General features: G+C 41.8%; 1 protein-coding gene across 5 annotated transcripts; it reads right to left on the bottom strand.

Moving 5' to 3' along the window:
• Window positions 1–1676: 1676 nt before the first annotated feature.
• On the bottom strand, window positions 1677–21248 carry asb18 (ankyrin repeat and SOCS box containing 18). 5 transcript variants are annotated; one of them, XM_077002097.1, is made up of 6 exons: window positions 7239–7410; window positions 6025–6106; window positions 4153–4420; window positions 2940–3456; window positions 2295–2408; window positions 1679–2172 (listed from the first exon to the last, which is right to left on the bottom strand). In XM_077002097.1, the coding sequence occupies exons 1-6, from the start codon at window positions 7266–7268 to the stop codon at window positions 1987–1989; spliced, it is 1197 nt and encodes a 398-aa protein (XP_076858212.1). In that variant the 5' UTR covers window positions 7269–7410; the 3' UTR covers window positions 1679–1986. The 5 variants fall into 5 exon arrangements, with proteins under 5 accessions (XP_076858211.1, XP_076858212.1, XP_076858214.1 ...); XM_077002096.1 differs by lacking the exons at window positions 6025–6106; window positions 7239–7410 and adding an exon at window positions 14228–14565 and having other exon boundaries at window positions 1677–2172; XM_077002099.1 differs by lacking the exons at window positions 6025–6106; window positions 7239–7410 and adding an exon at window positions 21146–21248.
• Between the last annotated feature and the right edge of the window lie 1608 nt (window positions 21249–22856).

Below are 22856 nucleotides of genomic sequence, written 5' to 3'. Positions count from 1 at the left end.
GAGAACATCCTGTTATCACCATCAGAAACTGCTAGAAACCTGGGTGTAACTCTGGACAACCAGTTGTCATTCTCAATATGTTTCAAAGCTGACCAGATCCTGCAGGTTTCTCCTTTAAAATATATGGAGAATATGACACTTTGTTATTCAGAGGAAGTGTCCCAGGTGCGTGTGCAGTCTCCCACACATACGTCACACATGAAGTTCACTCGTTACTCCACTGCTGCGTTCTCTTCACCGGCTTCTAGTAGCTGCACGTGTCTGTTATAAACCATTGATGCTTGCCTACAAAGCCAAAAATGGATTCTCCCTAAAAAATGGCCCCTCCCTAAATGATGACCATGGTCAAAGCCCAATCTGTACCACAAGCACTCCGAATCTCAAGTATGGCTTGACTTGAAACGCCATGCTTAAAGTCTCACAGAAGACAAACCTCAAGACTATTCTCTGTCCTGCTCCGAGATGGTGGAACGATCTTCCACTAGCTGTTTGGATTGCAGAGTCTCTTGCCATCTTCAAATGTATACTGAAGACTCACCTGTTTGAGTATTTAAACACCACAGACAGTCCTTGTTCTATACATTGAGTGTTTATGTACTTCTGTTCATCTCTTCTGGATGAACACACCTCTCAGTGCTTGCTTGTCTGTGTCACTACCAATGCTTACATGTGCTATGGGGATTTTGTCTCCTTCCTAATGTTATCATCTTTCCCCTCATCTGTGAATGGCGGCATGTTTCTGATGCAGTGGCTGCTCTGGGGTCACTGTGTTTTACACCGTGGCCCCAGAGGAATGTATTTCGTTGCCTTATGTGACAATGTGCAATGACAGTTGAATCTAATCCAATCTAATTTATGTCTTTGTTTTTATACACTTCTAGGTATCAGTTTTTAATTCCTGTAGTTTTGACAACATGTGTTGTGAAAAGTGCTATACAAATGCTATACAGTATGTGTTTATTTGTCATACTGGTAATGGCATTGATTCCTGTAGTTTATTGGTAGTCTGGCTCAATGTTTTTTTAATTCTGATCCATCTACAGTACTATCTAGTATGAATTCTGGATAAGAGTGTCTGCTAAATGCCTCAAAAATGTAAATATGTAATGACTGGTTTTAATATCAGACTAGAAATGTACACATTCCTTGGTATATGAAACTGGTCAATTCTCTGTTTATGACCATATCCATCTACTATTATAATTGATTTCTGAGTTTGTTGCTGTTATGATCATGAACATGTCTGGCAGGACTTTTGTTTGTACCATAACTTTAAAGCCTAACCCTATCAATGATCAAATTTGATTGCAGTGGTCCTTGGACGTAATATATTCACAAAGTCTTGGGTGTGTGATGACATTTGTGACATTCACGATATTCAGAACACTTCACCTAACCCTAAAATCTTTAAAACCTAATCCTAAAGCATGTAAACCCAAATCCTAAATTAATTCTTAACCCTAATCCTAAACCCTGTAAACCCTAACCCTAAATCGCCACCCCGTACACTGTGAAGCTGGGAAAATGTACTTTGCACTTTCTTATCAACTTTTAATAGTAATTACCCATTTTTCATAGTACTGTGCTTACGATGTAGCAATGACCTTTCACCCTTGCATGATATCACTATTGTGTTGGAGGACAATCCCAGACGCTTCTTTAAAGAAGGAATTTTATTTGTGGAAAAACATTCTCATGAACTATTCAACAGGACAAAGAATATATTGTTTTAATAATAAACAGGCACAATTTGTATACCTATATGATAATATTCAAGCACAAATAAATGAACACAGGTCTGTGTATACAAATGATAAATTTTGTCACCGTAATTCACTAAAATATAGTGATTATATAGCACAGACAATAGAACTAAATGAAGCATAATCTGACATGCTTAATAATTGAATGCCCTGCTGCCTCAGAAGTGCCACTACGACTGTTTTGTTGGATTGAAGCCAAAAGTTAAAGCTGCCTTACACTGTTCTAACAGATGTAGCCCTGAGGTTCCAGCAGCAGGTATTCCTGCAATGGCCTTGGAATAGGAAGCTGGTGTACAAATATGTAGCAGTATTTTCCGTAGAGTTTTCGTATTGTACTTCTACACAGGTGCTGTAAACTGCGTGGTTTATATTCCAGTGCAAAGAGAGATTCATAAAATGGCCTGTAAATCTGGAGAAATAAATATGAGTTTAGTTAGTTCTACTTTATAATATGCAGAATTTTCCACATTCTAATATTGAGTGATAGTGAGAACACAATATTGAAAACAAAAGAAATACATCACCACCTACATGGAAAACATCTTCAGGAACGGCTTCAGCCCACTTACATGTTACTGGAACATCATCGTAGGAATTGAGTAGAACCTCCAATGTTTTAGGTGCTGCTGCACAGGTTGTTAAGACCTTAACAACAACAACAAAATAAATCAACAAATAAGTCAATATAATTGGAAGATATTTAGTATTCAGTAAAACATTATAAATTTAGAATGTAAGAGCTAGTCACCTTAAAAAGACAACTGAATTACTGAATTACTTAAACACATACTGAATTATATGAACACTTACCGAATTACACATAATGAACTACATAAACGCACATTCTGAATTACACAAAACATACCGAATTGCACAAATACATACTAAATTACATAAACACTTATTGAATTACACACGTACTGAATTACACAAACACATACTGAATTACACACACATACTGAAATACACAAAAACGTACTGAATTACATAAACACATACAGAATTACACAAATACATACCGAATTACATAAACACGTACTGAATTACACACATACTGATTTACACAAACACATAATGAACTACAAAACCCAAATACTCAATTACACAGACACATACTCAATTACATGAACACATACTGAATTGCCTATTGAATCATCTTAATAACAGATTACCAACCTTAAGCAGTGACTGTGGCCACACTTTATTGGAGCCACGGTTTAACAGTATCTGTACAACAACATGTGGCTGCCATTCCTGATTGACTACGCAACTCTGCAGTGCAGCAGACAGTGGTGAGCAGCCATTGTAGTCAATGGCGTTGATGTCTGCCCCATGGTCCAATAGAAGCTGCACCACACTAATCTGGACGTTGCGGGCTGCCTTATGCAGAGGAGTGCGACGCTCCTTGTCAGCTAGGTTAATGTTAGCTCCGTAAGTCAAAAGAAGACGGCAGATTTCAGTATGGCAGCATTGGTCTTCCTGATCTCCCATCTTTTCCTGCTCTTCACCACATGCGACCCCTAACGGAGTTTCACCAGAGCTGCTGGTGTGATTGATATGTGCTCCATATCTCAAGTAAAGTTGGGCATGTTTCAAAAGGCCATGCCTTGCTGCCACATGTAATGGAATCTCTTCCTCCTCTTCACTGGGAAAATCCACCCTGGCACCATGACGTATCAGATATTTAGCACAGCTATTTTGAAAAAGAAAGTTGTATGTGTTAAAATTCAAAGTTTCTTAAGTAAGATGGTGTTTTTCATGGTTTCTGACACACAAATAAACATTAAGAGCTTGATTTAGGTTAAAGTCAGATGTGGTAGACTGGGGAAAACATTGGTGAACTGCTTTCTAAACACATTAGGCTCTCTCATTAGGGTTTTATGGTATATGGGAGTGTTTCTTGTTCTGGAACAATGTATTTGCCTGTTGTTGTCAATATGTACACACGATACGTTTCTCAGAGCTATATGTGTCAATGCTGACATGGGGGAAAAGCAGGAAGATTGCTGGAGTAAGTGTGAGACAGGACCCCAGTCCTGTCTGCTGCAGCTACACCACCCATCTAACCAGCTGGCAGCCAATAGGAAGAAACTGTGAGACACTTTTAGCAGCCAATCAGACACTGAGGTTACCTTACGCAGAACATTTTAACATAAACAATTGATTGTTTTCCTTTCAAGACTGAACTGCTCCTTGTTACAAAGAATTCATTATTTGTAATGAAGTTTGTGATTCTTAAAGTACATGTGCAGTCTTCACATGTATTCAGCCTAAACTGCAGAAGGCAAAAAAAGCTCTATGACACATCCAAATCAATATATTACTATTATTATGTTACGTACTTTAATGAATGAAACTACTGGCATTGATTACTCTATATAAGTCATACCGGAGGGACTGAGGTGTTCTGCAGAGATGTAATGGTGTCAGTCCATCTTCTGTCAGCTGGTTAGGGTTGGCTCCATGCTCCAAGAGCAGCTCTGCACACTCGGTGTTGGCATTTGCACATGCCTCGTGAAGGGCTGCCTTTCCTCCGGCGCTGAGGTTGGGGTCAGCTCCATGCTCAAGCAAATACTGGAGGCACTCTTTAAAGCCTTGAGCTGCAGCGATGCACAGTGGACTCGTCAGTTCCTGCTTATATTGCAAAGACCAAAGTCCTGCAGAATAGAGCAGAGTAGAGTTGAGTAGAGTAGAGTAGGATAGAATAGAGCAGAGCAAAGTAGCATAGAGCAAAAAGAACAGAGCAGAGTAAAGCAAATTAGAGGAGAGTAGAGCAGAGTTGAGTAGAACAGAGTAGAGTAGAGCAGAGCAGAGTTGAATACAGTAGAATTGAGCAGAGCAGAATTGAGTTGAGTTAAGTAGAGCAGAGTGGAGTAGAGTTGGCTAGAGCAGAGTTGAGTAGAGCAGCGTAGCATTAGCAGTGTGAGTCCTCTGTCTGGAATATTACTATAGCAACGTCCTATATAGTGTGAGTAATCAATAATAAAATATATCTGGACAGCACAAAGATCCATTTGACAAAAATACAGTTAGATGCCATAATCACAGACATGTCAACCCAGATTTCTGAGTGCATAGCAGCCATTGCGATGGACACACACAAATGGATCTGAAATCAAAGCAAGATTGAATAAAGAGTAAGTAAAGCTTGCATGTTCATTTGATGATCATAGTGATCTTCAAACTGATCTCCTTCTAGTTTATATGCTATCCTGACAAGTGTCAAGAAACTCACTAAAAGTCAAATAAAAGTCTATGGAAAATCAAGAGTAAGAAACAACACACAATAATACAAATATGAATGCATAATACAGTATAAATGCACAATATAATATAAATGCATAATGCTTTGAACTAATTAAATCATTAACTTTAACATACTTTCAAAGCAATACAATAACACTTTATTCATATTAAACCCCTCCCACTCTACCGGCATGATAAAGGTCTGGTTTTACCCAAAAGTCCAAATTTGGTTTCTGTGTTTGTTTGCCACTGCAGCTCCTTATGTTTCACACTGTAAAACACATCAACATCTATATAGTTTCTCTTCAAAAAGGTACGAAGACCCCTGGCGTCTCCCATAACGATGGCCCTGTAGAGCTTCAGGAAGTGAATATCAGCTTTTCCTTGTTCCTTGTGCTGTGAATGATGGCCAGTTACATCCAGAAAGGCTCGCAATCCATCCAGCTGTACAGTAGCTCCAACTGGAGTTTTCCCAACATTTCCTCTTAACTCTCTGACTTGTGCATTTATAGTTCATGTGCATTTATAGTTCATGTGCATTTATAGTTTGTGTGCATTTATAGTTCGTGTGCATTTATAGTTCATGAGCCATGAATTCTTGGGGCTCCGAGCACTTTTGTTCTTCTATTAATAGCAAATCCATTGTTGTTCACTCCGTCTGCTTAATACCACATATTAGCAGTTGATGTATGAGAGCACATCAATCCTGCCAAGCTGTAAATATGTAAGTCTGTGTTCTATATTCTCTACATAATAAACCCAAAAGCTTTACAAAGCATTAGACTGTACATGATCTAGCTCTGTGTTTTTGACTGTGAACCCATAATACTACAATGAAACACAACAAACACAACAATCATGTCTAAGCTACATCAGAAGAGGATCAGGAACCAGCTGCACTGTTAGGAAACACTTCAGTGGTTTGTGTCTGTAAATGAATGAATGTTTAATTTATATAGCACCTTTCAAGATACCCAAGGTCGCTTTACAATTTTAACACAGGTACAAGTCTTACCCGAACAATCAAACACCGACAAGAAGCAGCAGCCAATTGCCCACAGCGTACTCTCTACCGGAATCCACAGCCCCCTGGGGGACTGAATGGGGTGCAGGAAGGGGAGAGTAGGACAGACCCTAGTGACAGAGCACCTCTAGGCATACAAGCACACTCATAGACACTCAGACACTGTTTTTTCTTGGACATGAAGAATTCATAGACACTCAAATTTTTGTCAGGGACTACCAATTTATCTAACCTCCATGTATTTTTTTCCTTCCTGTGGGAGGAAACCCACGCAGACACCGGAAGAACATGGAAACCCCACTCAGATAGGGACCCAAGACCCCAGTGCTGAAAGGCAAATGTGCTAACCACCAAGCCACCATGTCTTAAATCTCTGAACTATTTTATGAACTATTACCTGAACTATAGTCCTGAACTATTACCGTTATTAACACAGTATTCACAGAGCAAGCCTTCACATCCCTGCTTCAGAATGACCTGTGTTCAAGCATTCACATTTTTATTTCAGGCAGCTGCATCTATAAAGTCGGGGCAGGTTATATTCTGAACATATATTACAATGCATTCTTACTTTTAAGCGTTAGGGTTACCATGGTTTTGTACCATCCCTGAAAATTTCTGAAGCTTCTACAATGTAAACATGCCTATACTAGAGCTGCTTGCTCCAGTGTGTCCAGTGAAGTGGGAGACCATGGAAGCTGGGAATCTTACATTATGGTGACATACATTTGTACATGTTCTACACAATAAAGGAAATAAAAGTTTTCAATTAGGCTTTGATGATTTTTATAGGACTTGATGTATCCTAATTACAAAAGCATATAAGCAAATGAAGATATGAAGATATATATGAAGATACTCTATGTATAACACCTAGAGTTCCTTACTTTGATAAAGAACACTGGTCTGTGTTTTTGATTACTTACATGAATGCCTGTAAGATCACCATTTGTGATCAAATAGGTTTAGCAGTTTAACTAACCTCCTCGATTATTATTTCCTTTAGAAGACATTTCCTATTACAGCCTCATTCCATCACTTCTGAACAATTTTGAACAACAAGTCATTTACAGCTTTTTAAATCTATGAATATAGATATAATCACTGAAAATAACTTAAAATGCTGTAAAACTATAGTTTCCTGCCAGGTTACACCCTGTTGTCGTCTGTTTTTGTCATGTCATTTTGAGCCAGCACAAACTCACCACGTTTCTTTGCAGTCCACAACAGCTCATTACTTTGGAACACTAGAATCTTATTTAACTCCTCAGTGTCAGAGAAGCCATTCTGCACGTATTTCCAGTGGTGACCCAGCATCTGCACCAGGACAGGGGGACAAAGGAAATCCACTCCTGGCTGCCTGTAGTTTTCCTTGCTGGTGTTCTTTGTACTGTCTGAAGAATACTGTTTTCTGTCTGTGAGGCATGTAGACTTCACTACATCACTCACAACATATGTTTCCTCATATGTAGAGCACATAACTGCTACAGAGACCACTTTACCTGCCTGGCTGGACTGTTATCTGCCAGTTTATTTATATTATCACTGCTGATACATTTGTATTTTTAGCACAGACAACATGTGATTGTTGGAGAGTCTCACTGTTCAAATGACAGACTGACTTCATCATTGTAATCCACACTGACTAGAGACCCAGTCAAAACGGAGAGGTCAGTGTTATAAACATGTCAAATGCAAAGCCAGTTTGAGTGATCTGGCTCTGGCAGCACCATTGTGTTGCTCTGCAAATAGCAACTGGCATAAGATAAAATAGCAGTGTGATTGCATGGTCCTGCAGTCAGACTGGATAAAACATGGTCCAAGAATCTGGGGAGTGGTCAGGACCGGTGCATGGCAGTTTAACCTTCTATCCAACAGCTCTCAGTGAAAAACACAATTTATTTATCCTGATGTTGCCTGGGAAACCTGTATGCCTAGATTATTGAATCTTCCTGATGTTGTCAGGGATAACATTTTCAATGTCAGATCCAAGTTTCATGCAACATGAGTGTCACCATCATAATGCCAAGAGCACATGCCCTCCTGCTACTGACATTCCCCTGCTGCTGTGCTGATGATACACAGCAATCTTAATCCCAGTAATCCTTATCCCAGTAATCCTTTCCAATTGACAGGCAGGGTTCTAGCCATGTGTCTGCCATGTCTCTGCATGTTTACAATCGTATATGAGTTGGAGCCTGAGGTGTACAGGCAGAACTTTAGGCACTTAACCAGCCAGACATCAAAAGTTCACTAACCCCAACTCTAATGATAACCTTAACCCTAACGCTAACCCTAACCCTAATGCTAACCCTAACCCTAATGCTAACCCTAACCCTAATGCTAACCGTAATGAGAAGTGGTATACAGACAGCAAAGTATTGTTCTTCAACAAGCTAGAGGAGCTGGTACTGAGGAGTTTAAGAATTGTGTCACAAAGAACATTGCTCTTTATTTCAATGAACAAAATTAGTGTAGTCAGTTTGATCCTTGGCATACTGATCCTCGGTTACTGAAGCTGGCTCTTGGGAACGTAACCTCTCTGGTTGGGAAGGAGCCTGAGCTGGTGTGCGAGGCTGAGAGATACAAACTAGATATAGTTGGGCTCACCTCGACACATGGTTTGGGTTCTGGAACTAATCCTCTCGAGAGAGGCTGGACTTTGATCTTTTCTGGAGTTGCCCAGGGTGAAAGGCGGAGGGCTGGAGTGGGCTTACTGATAGCTCCCCAGCTCACTGCCTGTGTGTTGGGGTTTTCCCCGGTAGACAAGAGGGTTGCTTCTCTGCCCCTTCGGGTTGGGGAATGGGTTCTGACTGTTGTTTATGCTTATGCACCAAATGGCAGTTCAAAGGACCCGGACTTCTTGGAGTCCTTGGAGGAGATACTGGAAGGTGCCCCATTGTTCTGCTGGGGGAACCTAGTCATGAGTTGGATCAGATGGCATGTGAGGATGTCGGACCGACCTGGCAGACCCAAATGTATCGTGAGGGTTTGCTGTGAATGTCTGGCAGAGGAACCTGTCAGAAAGGTCTTTAACTCCCACATCCGGCAGAGCTTTGACCACATCCCAAGAGAGGCCGGAGACATTGAGTCAGAATGGGGCTTGTTCCGCGCCTCCATAGTCAATGCGGCGAACTGTAGCTGTGGCCGCAAGGTTGTCGGTGCCTGTTGTGGCGGCAATCCCCAAACTCGATGGTGGACACCTCAGGTAAGGGAAATTGTCATGCTGAAGAAATCAGGCCTGATTGACTGGTGGGACTCCGGAGGCAGCAGACAGGTACCGGAGGGCCAAGCGGATCTCGGCTTTGATAATTGCGGAGGCAAAAACTCGGGTGTGGGAAGAGTTCTGTGAGACCATGGAAAATGACTTTCGTTTGGCTCCGAGAAGATTCTGGAAAACCGTCAGGCAACTCAGGAGGGGAAAGTGGTTCCCGACCAACACTGTATACAGTGGGGCTAGGGATCTGCTGACCTCGACTGGGGATGTCATTAGGCGGTGGAAGGAATACTTCGAGGATCTTCTCAATCCCACCATCACGTCTTCCATAGAGGAAACAGAGTTGGGGGACTTGGACGGGGGTTTGTCCATCTCTCAGGCTGAGGTGACCAGGGCAGCAAGGCTCCGTGGGTGGATGAGATCCGCCCTGAGTTCCTTAAGGCTTTGGATGTTGTGGGACTGACCTGGCTGACACATCTTTGCAACATCGTGTGTACATCGGGGGCAGTGCCTCTGGACAGGCAAACCGGGGTGGTGGTTCCCCATTTTAAGAAGGGGGACCGGAGGGTGTGCTCCAACTATCGGGGGATCACACTCCTCAGTCTCCACGGCAAGGTCTATGCAGGGGTACTGGAGAAGAGAGTCCGGTCGATATTCGAATCTCAGTTACAAGAGGAACAATGTGGGTTCTGTCCTGGTCGTGGAACACTGGACCAGCTTTTCACCCTTGCGAGGGTCCTAGAGGGTGCACGGGAGTTTTCTCAACCAGTCCACATGTGTTTTGTGGATTTGGAGAAAGCATTCGACCGTGTCCCTCTGGGATTCCTCTAGGGCACATGTGTCAAAGTCAAGGCCCGCGGACCAGATCCGGCCTGCGAATTGATTATCTATGGCCCCCTGGATGATATTTAATTACTATTAGAACCGGCCCGCAGGCCACAGCCGCCCGATGGTGTTTTGCACGCACAAACACTACATTCCCCACAATGCAACGGTAGCCTGCGCAGTCACTGCAGCGCGCACAAGCGGCGAGGGTCTGCGCGGCGAAAATGACATAATCGCAGTGACTCCGCCCATGCGCAAGGGCGTCGTGCGCTGTCGATTCGCAAGGTCGTGCACCTCTCGAATTTTGTAACTGCGTGCACCAGTTAAACTTAATTAAGTTAAATATTTATACATATAGTTGAAATGATTCAAAATAATTCGCTTTTTTATTCACATTATTTAATGGTTGTTTATTTTCAAAACGCCCAATCTTGACGTCTTCACGTTCTCTCATGTTTCATCCTGGAATTACAAGAGGCTCGTATTTGTTAACGTAATACAAGATACATCTGTTCAGTCAGACAGATATTGGTTGTGAAACGAAGTAGTTACAATTTCAAGCATTTTCAAGTACTTTAGCCTAAATTCCAGCACTTTTCAAACCTTTATTATTAATTTAATGTACAGGACATGTTTTCTTTGAAGGAAGTTTGTTTTTATCTGTTTGCTTGTTGAAAAATGTTTTCACTTGAAATTACTGACAGATCCATAAGAAAACATTGCTTTATTCATTTAAGCATTAAATAATATACACTGTGTTAGGTCTTGGTTCAATAGGCTATGTGCAATCATTTCAATATGTTTTAATAAACATTGAACCAGTCCGGCCCTCGGCTTGTAGCAAATCTGGTTTTTTGGCCCTCTGTGTATTTGACTTTGACATCCCTGCTCTAGGGGGTGCCCTGGGAGTATAGGGTACAGGGCCCGCTGCTACGAGCTATCCAGTCCCTGTACAAACGGAGCAGGAGCTTGGTTCGCATGGTCGGCAGTAAGCAGTGGTGGACAGTAACAAGTAAATTTAATTTGTTACTGTACTTAAGTAATTTTTTGTGTTTTTTTACTTTACTCAAGTATTTCCCTTTTTAAAAACTTTTACTTTTACTCCACTACATTTGAAAGTGAAATATCTTACTTTTTACTTCGTCAAAACAAAAGAAGTGCAAAGCTCGTGCACCAATCTGCGTACAGTTCAACTGCGCTGCAAGCGCACCAATCAGCATTCAGTTCAACAGTAACGCAACAGCATATAAGTTTGAAAGAAAATATACCCACTTAAAATTGATGAATCTACGGATTGTAATGCGCCACAAAATCCATGGCCTTTTTAAAGTAGTCGAGGAAAAAAGACTCATTCAATTTCAAGTGCCTTCTCTGACTGCCTCAGTATCATATGATTTCTTCCTCCAAAAATTCCCATCCAATTTAAGGAAGCATGTAGAGGTAAGATAATTTCATAGGCCTACTGGTCATTTACCTTAATAAGAAATCTAACAACATCTTGCAGCAAACCGTTTCTTTGTGTATGTAAGAAATATTTCTTCCCACTCACAGGCGCTCTCCCAGAATTCTCCTCCAAAACTAGTGCAACCCCCAGGGGACAAAAAGCATTGTTAACTCTTCCCTGTCAGTTTTCCTAAACAGAATACACTCTGCTACAATTGTATACATGTTAGCTAACTGGCATTTGTTTTACCATAGTCCATAGTATTTGGAGCTTTCTGCTGAATGCATGGATATTGTAAAACAATAAACATTTAAACAGCACTTTACATTAGGTTAGCAGGTAGCTGCTAGTTAATATTTTGCCTATGCTAAAACTATCTAAAGTATTCTACAATAACTAAATTATTCTGTATCCTATTTTTATGGTGCAGTAAAATACAGGGAATGTTTATTTTATTCATCAAATAGAAGGAAATTGATATCTGGATGTACAATTGCAAATATATCTTTAAACAAAATATTGCTTGTTCGCAAGAAGTTACTTTATAGCCACTTGGTGTTACCAAATAGAAATCACATACCTTCTGTGTTTTCTGCTTATGATAATTTTAGTAAACAAAAGAAAAAAACCTAACACTATAAACATAGAATTAATAATATTAAAATATTTGTGTACAAAGAGTCGAGCCTGTCCACATAAATGAGTTGATTATGCAAGAGCCATGGTATGCAAGAGCCATGGTATAAAGATAACAGGATATTAAAGCTTTATTGATAGAGCCTAACTGATGGAACGTTACTTTCAATACTTAACTACATTTGAAGGCCATTACTTTTGTACTTTAACTCAAGTAGAAGTCTAAAGGGAGGACTTCTACTTGTACTGGAGTAATGTTTTACCTTGGGTATATGTACTTTTACTCAAGTATGTGGTTTGTGTACTTCGTCCACCACTGGCAGTAAGTCAGACTGGTTCCCGGTGGGAGTTGGACTTTTATGGACAGAATTTCTCGGCGTAGCCAAGTGGTGGAGGGGGTTCGGTTTGGTGGCCTCAGGATTCCGTGTCTCCTTTTTGCAGATGATGTGGTCCTGTTGACATCATCTGGCCAGGACCTACAACTCTTGCTGGATCAGTTTGCAGCCAAGTGCGAATCAACACCTCTAAAACTGAGACCATGCTACTCAGTCAGACAAGGGTGGAATGCCCTCTCTGGGTCGGGAAAGAGTTCTTGCCTCAAGTGGAGAAGTTCAAGTATCTCGGGTTCTTGTTCACAAGTGAGGGAAGGATGGAACGAGAGATTGACAGGTGGATCGGTGCTGCGGCTGCAGTATTGCGGACGCTGTACCGGACTGTTGTGGTGAAGAGAGAGCTGAGCCAAAAGGTAAAGCTCTCGATTTACTGGTCAATTTACGTCCTGACTCTTACCTATGGTCACAAGCTCTGGGTAGTGACCGAAAGAATGAAATCATGAATACAAGCGGCTGAAATGAGTTTTCTCCGCAGGGTGTCTGGGCTCTCCCTTAGAGATAAGGTATGGAGCATGGTCATCCGAGAGAGGCTCAGAGTAGAGTCGCTGCTCCTCCAGAGAGAGGAGCCAGATGATGTGGTTCGAGCATCTGATCCGGATGCCACCTGGGCGCCTCCCTAGGGAGGTGCTCCAGGCATGTCCAACTGTGAGGAAACCCCGGGGAAGACCCAGGACATGCTGGAGAGATTATATCTCTCGGCTGTCCTGAGAACGTCTTGGTATCCTCCTAGAGGAGCTAGAAGAGGTGGTTGGGGAGAAGGAAACCTGGACTTCTTTGCTTAGGCTACTGCCCCCGTGACCCGAACCCGGATAAAGCGGATGACAATGGATGGATGGATGGATATATGACACTGTGACGCAATAAATGTACATTATGTTTCTTGTTTTCTGTAGTGTCTATTAGTGTAACGTCGCTGGTGTCATGAAGCAATAAGGTGGACACACGCTGAGAAGAGTGAGATTTAATAAAGGGCAATCAATAATTAATCAATAATTAGGGCCATACAAACATGCAGTGGTCAAATCCGTAATGGAATCCGAGACATGAACACAGCCAACATGCAGACATATACAAAAACATTAAAACAGTAAACAGTAAAATAGCACCGAAGATAACACAGACACAATAGTAAACGAAGCTGTTTGTGAAAACAATGATCAGCACTGACTAGACAAACGTAGGGTTTAATGTTTTGACCTTTTAGTACTGAACTTTATATGCAACATGATTCTTGAATTCTCATGCAAAAACTAGTTTGAAACTCCTAAAATACTACTTTTTACAAACAATGAAACCTAATGTTTGTCAAAAATTGAAACACAGATCTAAAATCCTAAACTCAGCACACCAAAATGCATCCCAGTCTGGTAAAACACACTACTGACTCAAAAATATATTAACTTTCTACATAATGACACTTCAAAATATTCAAAACACATACAAAACCAGTCAAATGTGGAGTCTTATTGTCACCGTTAGCCCTGCCCCCACTTGTCAATCATGTATGTATTGTTTCATTAGCCATGTGCACGTAATTTGTTGTCCCTCCTCGTGCAGTAATTAAACAGAGAGTCTGTCCTAGTGGCTCTTTTTTAGAAAAAGATCTAGCTATCTTTTTTTAGGCATCGCCCACCAACAAAGCTAGCGGAAGAATACACACGTTTGGTATTTAGGACTCACCCACCAACACAGCTGGAGGAAGCGTAACACTAGGGTCTTTCATCCAGTCATCATTGGACAACTCAATAATAGCATCTGGGTTTTCTTTGGTTATATTTTTGAGGAGGGTCTCCACACTCTTAAAGTCCTTCTTATCCAAATTCTTTATTAATGTCTGTACAAATTCTGAGTCCACAGAATAATCCAACCTTATATCTGAAGACATTACAACTGTTCTTTATTGGTCTCAATACTCTTTTGAGGCCAAGTTTGTTGGCTTTGAATGAGGCTGAAAATGATTTTACACTGTGTAAGTCCAGTATAGGATTGCAGCTAATAATATAACAGCCAGGCTGTCAGCTGAACAGATGTCCTAAAATAGGCCTGGAATGATCTAGGCCACATCACATAAGTTTGGTTTCCACAGAACCACACCTTCAGAAGAGAATCAAGTGTAGATCATATACACTATTTTAATTCTAAGAGGAGCAGAAGAATATGTTGTCCACATGTTATGTGTAATAATGGTAAGCAGATACAGACAACTGTAGCATACTTTTAAGTATTGTGTTCAACAGTGTCTTTCCCACCACACTGGACGCCCCCTAGTGGCAATATATTTGCAAGTTGTCATTCTTGTGAGGCACTAAGTATGGAGAAGCCTCTCGCTGCAGCCTGCAGGAAGGCGGAGTTGGACATCCAACCCTGCCCACATCCAACTCCACCCTCTTCTCAAGTCCGAAGCCACGCCCATGTTACGTTCAAAACTCGTACTGTTTTTGCTTCCAGTAAACAGAACTTCCAGAACTTCCAGATTTTAATTAGTTTAACAGATGCCAAGAAAAACACTCACATGTTATTGACCAAAATGTATGTTTTTCTTTATTATCCCACATGAATAATTTAAGTCTTAGAACAATCTTTTTAGATGTTTCTAGAATAGTTTAATTGACAGTTCTGAATATGTACAGGACATACAAATGTGTAACGTGGCTCGCGCCACGGAGCGAGGAGACAGACACAAATGCAGAGATGAGCGAGATTTAATACAGGGAATACCAAAATCGGAGTCGATGGAACAGGCAGGGGTCATAACGTGTGGGCAATCAGCACAAGAAATGTAGACAGGCATGACGAGACCAGAACAGGAAGACTCACAGACCAGGGAACAAACAGGCTGACCGAACAACGCACGAACCGACAGAAAGACCAAACGAACAAAGCACAGAGTAGACTAACAGCATGAACCAACGGGAATGACAAAATCACGGATGATCGACTGGGGACTGACGGGACTAAAATACAATGACATTAAACGAAGGGCAGGTGACGGTGATAACAAGGGGGCGTGGTAATAAACAAGGAATCACGGAGACAACGAGCTGGGCGGGATAAACAGGCAGGGAATAACAAATCCACGAGGAACAGAGAGTTGGAGTGACAGCGGGGAGAGGGGGGCGTAGCCCTACGTGACAAAATGACTGAAATTACATTACTCTCTTACCCAAAGGTACAGCAATAAAATAAATATTAATGTAGCAACAGTGGTTGTAAAGTTCCTTTACAACTTTACTAAAACAAGGCACAGGGAAAGGCACATGATAAGACACTGAGCCATCGTCAGTGTCCCTGGGGTGCGTGGTGGCAACATCATAATGTGCTTAGCCCTTAGTCAGAATAGTGTTCATCGTGCCACTCTTGGTCTCTACAACACTGCCATATCACTAGAGTTGCTCAGGTGTGTCGCCATTTGCGAAAGTGGGCTGGGCTGCTTGAGTACACTAAACACCAACATTACTATTACACCCAGTGCTTAATTTGTAAATCAAACGATGCCGGAACGCAAACAGCGGCATGAGACAAGGGGTCACTGAGGCCAACAATAGGCCCTTTTCACAACAAAACGGAAATACGTCACCGCCGGGTAAAACATGTTCCGGTACTCGCAGAAGATAGTTGTTGTCAATTCATCTCAGCATTTACTTCATCCCTGTCGTCGCTGCCGAGACTGAATTTTAAATACGTTTCCAGTATCGTTGGAGAACATTCAACAACGAACGGTTCCAAGTTAAATAGAGGCTACAAATTGTTTGTAGAATAATTTATTCACTTATACCAGGGTAAGCTAACACCAGCTAGCACTAGCTAGGTAACTAACTATTATTTAAGGTATAGCTGGTTCCATTAGTCATCCTACGGAGTGGTAAAACAGTCTATATTATTATGATATATATTATAATATTACATATGATACTGACAGCTTTAGTTAACAATATCTAGCTAGGTTAAGCTGGGCGTACACTGTGCGATTTTTGGCCCATTTTCAGCCGATTTTTCACTCGTGCGACTATTTTTGCGATCGGGCTGAGTTTCGGCTCAATCGCGTGTCGTGCATCGTGTAGTTTACACAGGTAAACGAGGAGAGATTCACACCTCACGACCAACTCCCGATCAGAAATCGCAGCGTCGCAAGAATATCAAACATGTTTGAAATTCAAATCGCTCCTCGTGAGAGTATCGCACTGTTGAAGCAGCTCCACGAGCCGACTCTCCCTGCAATTTAGTCGTAGTTTGAGCTGGAGCTGAGTACATGATTTAAAATATCGTACAGTGTACGCCCAGCTTTAGCAAGCCAAGGGACGTCAGCTATTGATTGTTTGGTTTACATCAGTATCAATAAAGTTCATGACACACACCAAGTTATTACGTGTTATTGTTTATTCAGTGTCCAATATAGTCGACAGCAAAGTGATGGTCAGAGCTGGATGCTACCGAGCAGAGCTGGATGCTAGCGGATCACAACTAGTTTCAGAGCCGTTTCAGTGGAACAGTTGCTGTCCGCATTTGAAAGAGCAAACTCTCGGCTAGTAGATGTTCGTGGTGTACTGCCAACCGAGAGCTTGCTCTTTTCTAGCTAGATGCTATCGGATCACGGCTAGAAGCTAGCGAACCGGGGCTAGAAGCTATCGGATGACGGCTAGAAGCTATCGGATGACGGCTAGAAGCTATCGGATCACGACTAGAAGCTATCGGATCACGACTAGAAGCTATCGGATCACGACTAGAAGCTATCGGATCACGGCTAGAAGCTATCGGATCACGACTAGAAGCTATCGGATCACGACTAGAAGCTATCGGATCACGGCTAGAAGCTATTGGATCACGGCTAGAAGCTATCGGATCACGGCTAGAAGCTATCGGATCACGGCTAGAAGCTAGCGAACCGGGGCTAGAAGCTAGCGAACCGGGGCTAGAAGCTAGCGAACCGGGGCTAGAAGCTAGCGAACCGGGGCTAGATGCTAGCGAACCGGGGCTAGAAGCTAGCGAACCGGGGCTAGAAGCTAGCGAACCGGAGCTAAAAGCTAGCGAACCGGAGCTAGATGCTATCGGACCGGGGCTAGAAGCTAGCGAACCGGGGCTAGAAGCTATCGGATCACGGCTAGAAGCTATCGGATCACGGCTAGAAGCTAGCGAACCGGGGCTAGAAGCTATCGGATCACGGCTAGAAGCTAGCGAACCGGAGTTAGAAGCTAGCGAACCGGGGCTAGATGCTAGCGGGTAACAGCTAGATGCTAGCGGACGTACGTGTACTCCCAGCCGAGAGCTTGATCTTTCAAACGTGGACAGCAACTGTTCCACTGAAACCGGCTGGGAACAGTAACAGTACTGGGGACAGTAACAGTACTGGGAACTGCTATGTAGTCTGCAGCAGTGAAATGCTGGCTACACACAAAGATGCTCCGTATCACAAAGTTTTCCCCTTCATCCCTCCTAATTGCACAAACCCATTTTCTTTTCTGCTCGTCGTCAGCCGGAAAACCATAGAAACTGAGATACAACTGTTTTGGCTTCGAGATCGAGCACCCTGGTGCACTGCAAAAGCTCTTGTTATTGGACTCTGCCATTGTTTAATGTGTAAAGGAAGTAACTTTACCCTGCAACGAGAGCTTCCGGAAGAAAAAATGCGGAAGTGTGAAAAGGGCCTATGTCACCGGATCGCACACAAAGCCCAACGCTTAGGCGCACAAATGTCAAAATAACAAGCCAATTCGTATATATATAAATTACTTTAAAATTATTGTTTAGTGTTTTAGTTTAGTGTATTAATTAGTGTTTTATAAGTGTTTTAAGTGCAGAAGTGCATTTTAAGTGCATTTTCAAGTACTTTAGCCTAAATTCTAGCACTTTTCAAATCTGAAACACAAAGCAACATTAAAATTGGTCAGGTAAATGTTCCTTCCCCTGTTTTTGAGGGGTGTTTCTTTATACTACCACACATCGTTTCAGGAGGACACTAAAAAATGTGACGCGCGCGATGTGTGCGGAGTCGCGCGCTACGGTCACTCACGAAAGTATAACTAGCTTTATGGGAGACACGGAAAGGCATAGCTAAAAAGGAGAGCTCTTATGTGATTTAGGAATGTGGATTTTGTGTTTAAAAATGTCTTTTATAGAATTATTTGTTCAATTAATTGGTTCAACGCAGACAGATTTCTTCATAACTTATAATTGGTAGGCTTGAAAGTTACCGGATCGAGGCAGACAGTTCCCGGAACGCACCCTTCAAAATGAAAGAGTTCCCGGATCCTGTTCCGGCAGGATCCAGCTCAAATTAAGCCCTGATTACACCCCTTCTCCATTACCAACATTACCAACATACCCCTTCTCCATCACCAACATTACCAGTAAACAGTAAACATTACCATTTTAATTGTGTACTTATAGTAGCAGGGTTGCCAACTCTCACGCACTGAGCGTGAGACACACGCATTTGACCGTCTTCACACGCTCTCACGCCACACATCCGATTTCTCACGCCGAAAAAATCTATTTACCTCTGATCTACATATATGATTCAATGAGTTACTAGTTCGCTCTGGCGCCAACCACCCGCGAGCGATAGATCGCGATATAATACTTAATTTGTGTCCATTTTACATCCCCCCGTCAACATTTTACGTTCGCCACCCAATAAATAAAAATAATGAATAACATACGTGGAACAATACACAAAGTAAACGAGGTATGTGTAATTTAAGCGCAACGACGTGTCTCTTGAACACTTGTGAGTTATTATGCGTATTTTCAAGTGCCACACAGTTATTCTCGAATGAAGAAGTAGTGGGTTGGCGCACGAGAGCGCATTAGAGGGTGGAGTTGGATGTGGGTGGGGTTGGATGTCCAACTCCGCCTTCCTGCAGGCTGCAGCGAGACATACTTGGAGGTATGTGCAACAATAAGTCTGTGTCTCTGCAGACTATATTTCACACCCGTATAGCCGTGTACCTTCTGGCTCCACCCTTACAGCTGTGTACTTTCAGGCTCCGCCCTTACATCTGTGTACCTTCTGACTCCGCCCTTAGAGCTGTGCTACTGGATCTACTGGATCTACGGGAGTCCATGCTTGCACACTATAGTCTATTTATTCACACTTCTCTGTTCTTAGTCATGCCTAATAATCTTCTCTCTTACTGCTGAGGTAATCCTACTCCTGATGTTATGCTGTTACTAAGTCTCAACCTGTCTCAACTGCCATGGTGCCTCTTAACACTACCACCCCCCCCCCCCCCCCCCCCAATACCTCAGGATGCGACCCCAAAACCCACCCCAACCCAACCTTTATTCACCCCATCTCTGTTTCCCTGGACAGATTACTTTGAATCTGTATCCTACTCTTACTGATGATCTGACAGGATTCAGGTTTATGCAGAACAGCAGGGGGCAGTGCATCTCTGTAATATACACACCTGGACAGAAATGTATTTAAGTTGCCGTGTAGTGTCTCACTGGGCTGTGAATGAATGCCCTTATGGTCTGACATTATACAGGGCTAGGCATTGGAGCATCCAGGTGTGAGATATTGAAATGTATGATTTGCTATAGTTGATCCAGGTAATGTTTAAGTTATTCAATCTAGTAGTGAAGTCTTGGTGGACAGCTCTATCTGTCAGTAGGTGGAGCTTTAATCCTCTGGTGTTGTTACCAGTTTCCTTCTAATCTCCTTCTAATCATTCACCATGGTGAGTAGTCAGAGCCGGCCCTGACCAATGTGGTGCCCTAGGCGAGATTTTGGTTGGCGCCCCCTGTATCATCAATCATCGGGTTGATTGTGTCACTATTACAGAAACAAATAAAAAGCAAATGACTTAAATATTACCATATAACAAGCAATAAATATAAAGGTGTTGCACAAAAAATATTTTAAAACTATTTTACATAATGTAGTGCAGAGAACAACTTTTAAATATTAATAATAAATAAAAAAATAAATTAAAAACAACAACTACCACAAGTGCAAATCAGGGCAATTTGCCTACTGCAACATTATTATTTCAAAAGTGCATCCGCAATATTAGTATATATTTATTTTAAGCTAAGCTAATTATAGCACCTACTAGGATTGGGCAGTATGATGACAGTGGCGGTTTTCACTAAGATCATACAGAGGGGAAAAAGCCACAATGACGATTGAGTGTTAGTTGTGAGTCAAGCGAGCTGGTTTCAAAGAAAAACACAACAGCTACAGATTGGTAACATTTTGGATTTGTTTCAAATAAAACTGAGAGAGCATTGGAGCACGCCCCCATGATTCTAATTCGATAATATGATTGGTTGATAAAACTGCCAATCTATAATAAAACCTCTCAATGTAAAAGGGCCTTTCTCTCTTTTACCTAGAAACAACGGTGTGAAATATTCTGATTGGTTGATTTTTTATTTCACCGCTGAGGTTTTTTTCAAGCACAAGTACGAAAAGTGGATTTGAAAGCCGATTTATAGGAAAAATACAAATTATTGGTGAATCGTTCTTAACATATATTACATATAATAGATAAAGCATCCTTTTTAAGATCAATTAACCTTCAGAGAAGGCGTTGAAGTCCCTGACGGTTCGCCAATGGTTTAGTGTTAATTCACCACATATTACCATTATATTACCTGTTTTTTGCCGCCTTTCCTCCTCCACGTTTCTCATTTTTCTACCCTGGGCACCAGAGGACTTCTGCCTTTTTGACGTCTTTACAGGGAGATGTCACTCACTCTGTGGTGTACAGAGAAACAGTAACGAGGTGCGCAGAGCGCGCGGGGGAGTGCGGGTTGGCGCGCGGGTGATAGGTGTCGTTTGTTGTTATTATAAGAATTATTAATTTGTCTAATATTATTAAACAATGAAATTATGAGTATGTGGACTTTGCTTGTTTTCAAATTTATTAATTGTTCATTTGTTAAAAAAAAAAAAAAAAAAAAAACCGCATGCACGCGAGCGCCCCCCTGGACAGCCGGCGCCCCTAGCATTTGCCTATATCGCCTAATGGAAGGGCCGGCCCTGTGAGTCAAGTACGTATTCCTGCAGGCTGGATCAGCTCCAAATAGGAGGGACTAAACTCCAAACAGGTCGACCTTCACTCCAAATGGGCGTGGCCTTCTCTTAGATCAGTTGTTCATTTTTTTTTGTGCTATAGTTAGTTACTTAAATCAGGATAGCATTTAGAAAAAAAAAAATGTTTTTGCTTTAGCGAACCGTACAATACTATTAAATATAAATACATTTAAATGGTGTACCTATTTTCTTGATGCTATGAAATGTTTGATTTTAAATGTAAGTAATAGTGTTATGCACAGCAAATGCAGAATGCCTACATGCACATAGTAATTGTTCGTTCTTGTGTAAAACCAAAAACTTAATGGGACCTTGCATTCAAATTAAATGCAAACCATAAATGTTCATTTATGAAAAGAGATGGGAGAGAACATTCCAGAGGGAATGACTACACAGCCTTGCAGAATAGGTCCCTCCTTGCATGGCACAACCGTCTCTAGTCTGCACAATGAAGAAAGAGGTAGGGTGGCATAAAGAACCATTTCTCAATAAAATGTTTTTGTTATACAAAAAGTTGATGACAATGCGTTTGTTGACTAATGTCCATAAATGATATAAATCATTGGTTTCTGATGCATACCCATTGATCACGAGCTGAATTAATTAAAATGAATTTAAAATTAGTATTCTGCCTTCCTCCCGAAGACGGCCCCCACCGCCGGCGGTGCTGACGGATTTGATGAGGAATTAAATTTAAAGTTTAGTCGAAAACTAAACATGTAAACAGTTAACGTGAAATCTAAACAGAGTACTGATTACGATGCGGATTAAACCAGGATATAACCCACGAACTATTAGACGCGTTTAGTAAGTAAAATGGACATCGCGATCTGTAAAGCAGGGCTATGTGTTGAATTAATTCAATATAAAAGTGAACAATAGTTTTATTGTATCATCAGGATAACTGTGGTTTCGTTAATACAGCATGTTTACACATTCCTATGTCCCGGAAAACCCACCAAACTTCTCAAAGTTCTCCGAGTTCCGCCCTGCCTTCTAGAGAGTTGTCCCTCCCATTTGGAGTTATGCCACGCCCATTTGGAGTTATGCCACTCCCATTTGGAGGTTTTCCAGCCTGCAGTAATACCCTTCTCCTGTGAGTAGTATCTATGTTATGGACAGACAGGTTACTGGTTTGCAGCTGGATGGTGTTTGGCCTTGTTGGGGTTCTTCATAACCACACAGATGGGAGCCAGTAGTTAGCAGTTGGTTTGTTTGTTTCTGCTTTAGCCAGTTGGTGTGGAGTCAATAAGCGTGTTTTGTTTATCA

This window comes from Brachyhypopomus gauderio, chromosome 4 (assembly GCF_052324685.1).
Source record: "Brachyhypopomus gauderio isolate BG-103 chromosome 4, BGAUD_0.2, whole genome shotgun sequence".
In the NCBI taxonomy this organism is placed as follows: domain Eukaryota; kingdom Metazoa; phylum Chordata; class Actinopteri; order Gymnotiformes; family Hypopomidae; genus Brachyhypopomus; species Brachyhypopomus gauderio.
Note: the sequence above shows the minus strand (reverse complement) of the source record. Positions and strands in the feature narration are given on the sequence as shown.

Excerpts from the sequence above, each read along its gene's own strand:
- asb18 (XM_077002095.1), bottom strand. The coding sequence starts at position 7,512 with ATGTGCTCTACATATGAGGAAACATATGTTGTGAGTGATGTAGTGAAG. Across the intron at positions 4,421-7,238 it reads GTGGACTGCAAAGAAACGTG|GACTTTGGTCTTTGCAATAT; the intron begins GTGAGTTTGTGC and ends TCTATTCTGCAG. Across the intron at positions 2,409-2,939 it reads GGCCACAGTCACTGCTTAAG|GTCTTAACAACCTGTGCAGC; the intron begins GTTGGTAATCTG and ends GTTGTTGTTAAG.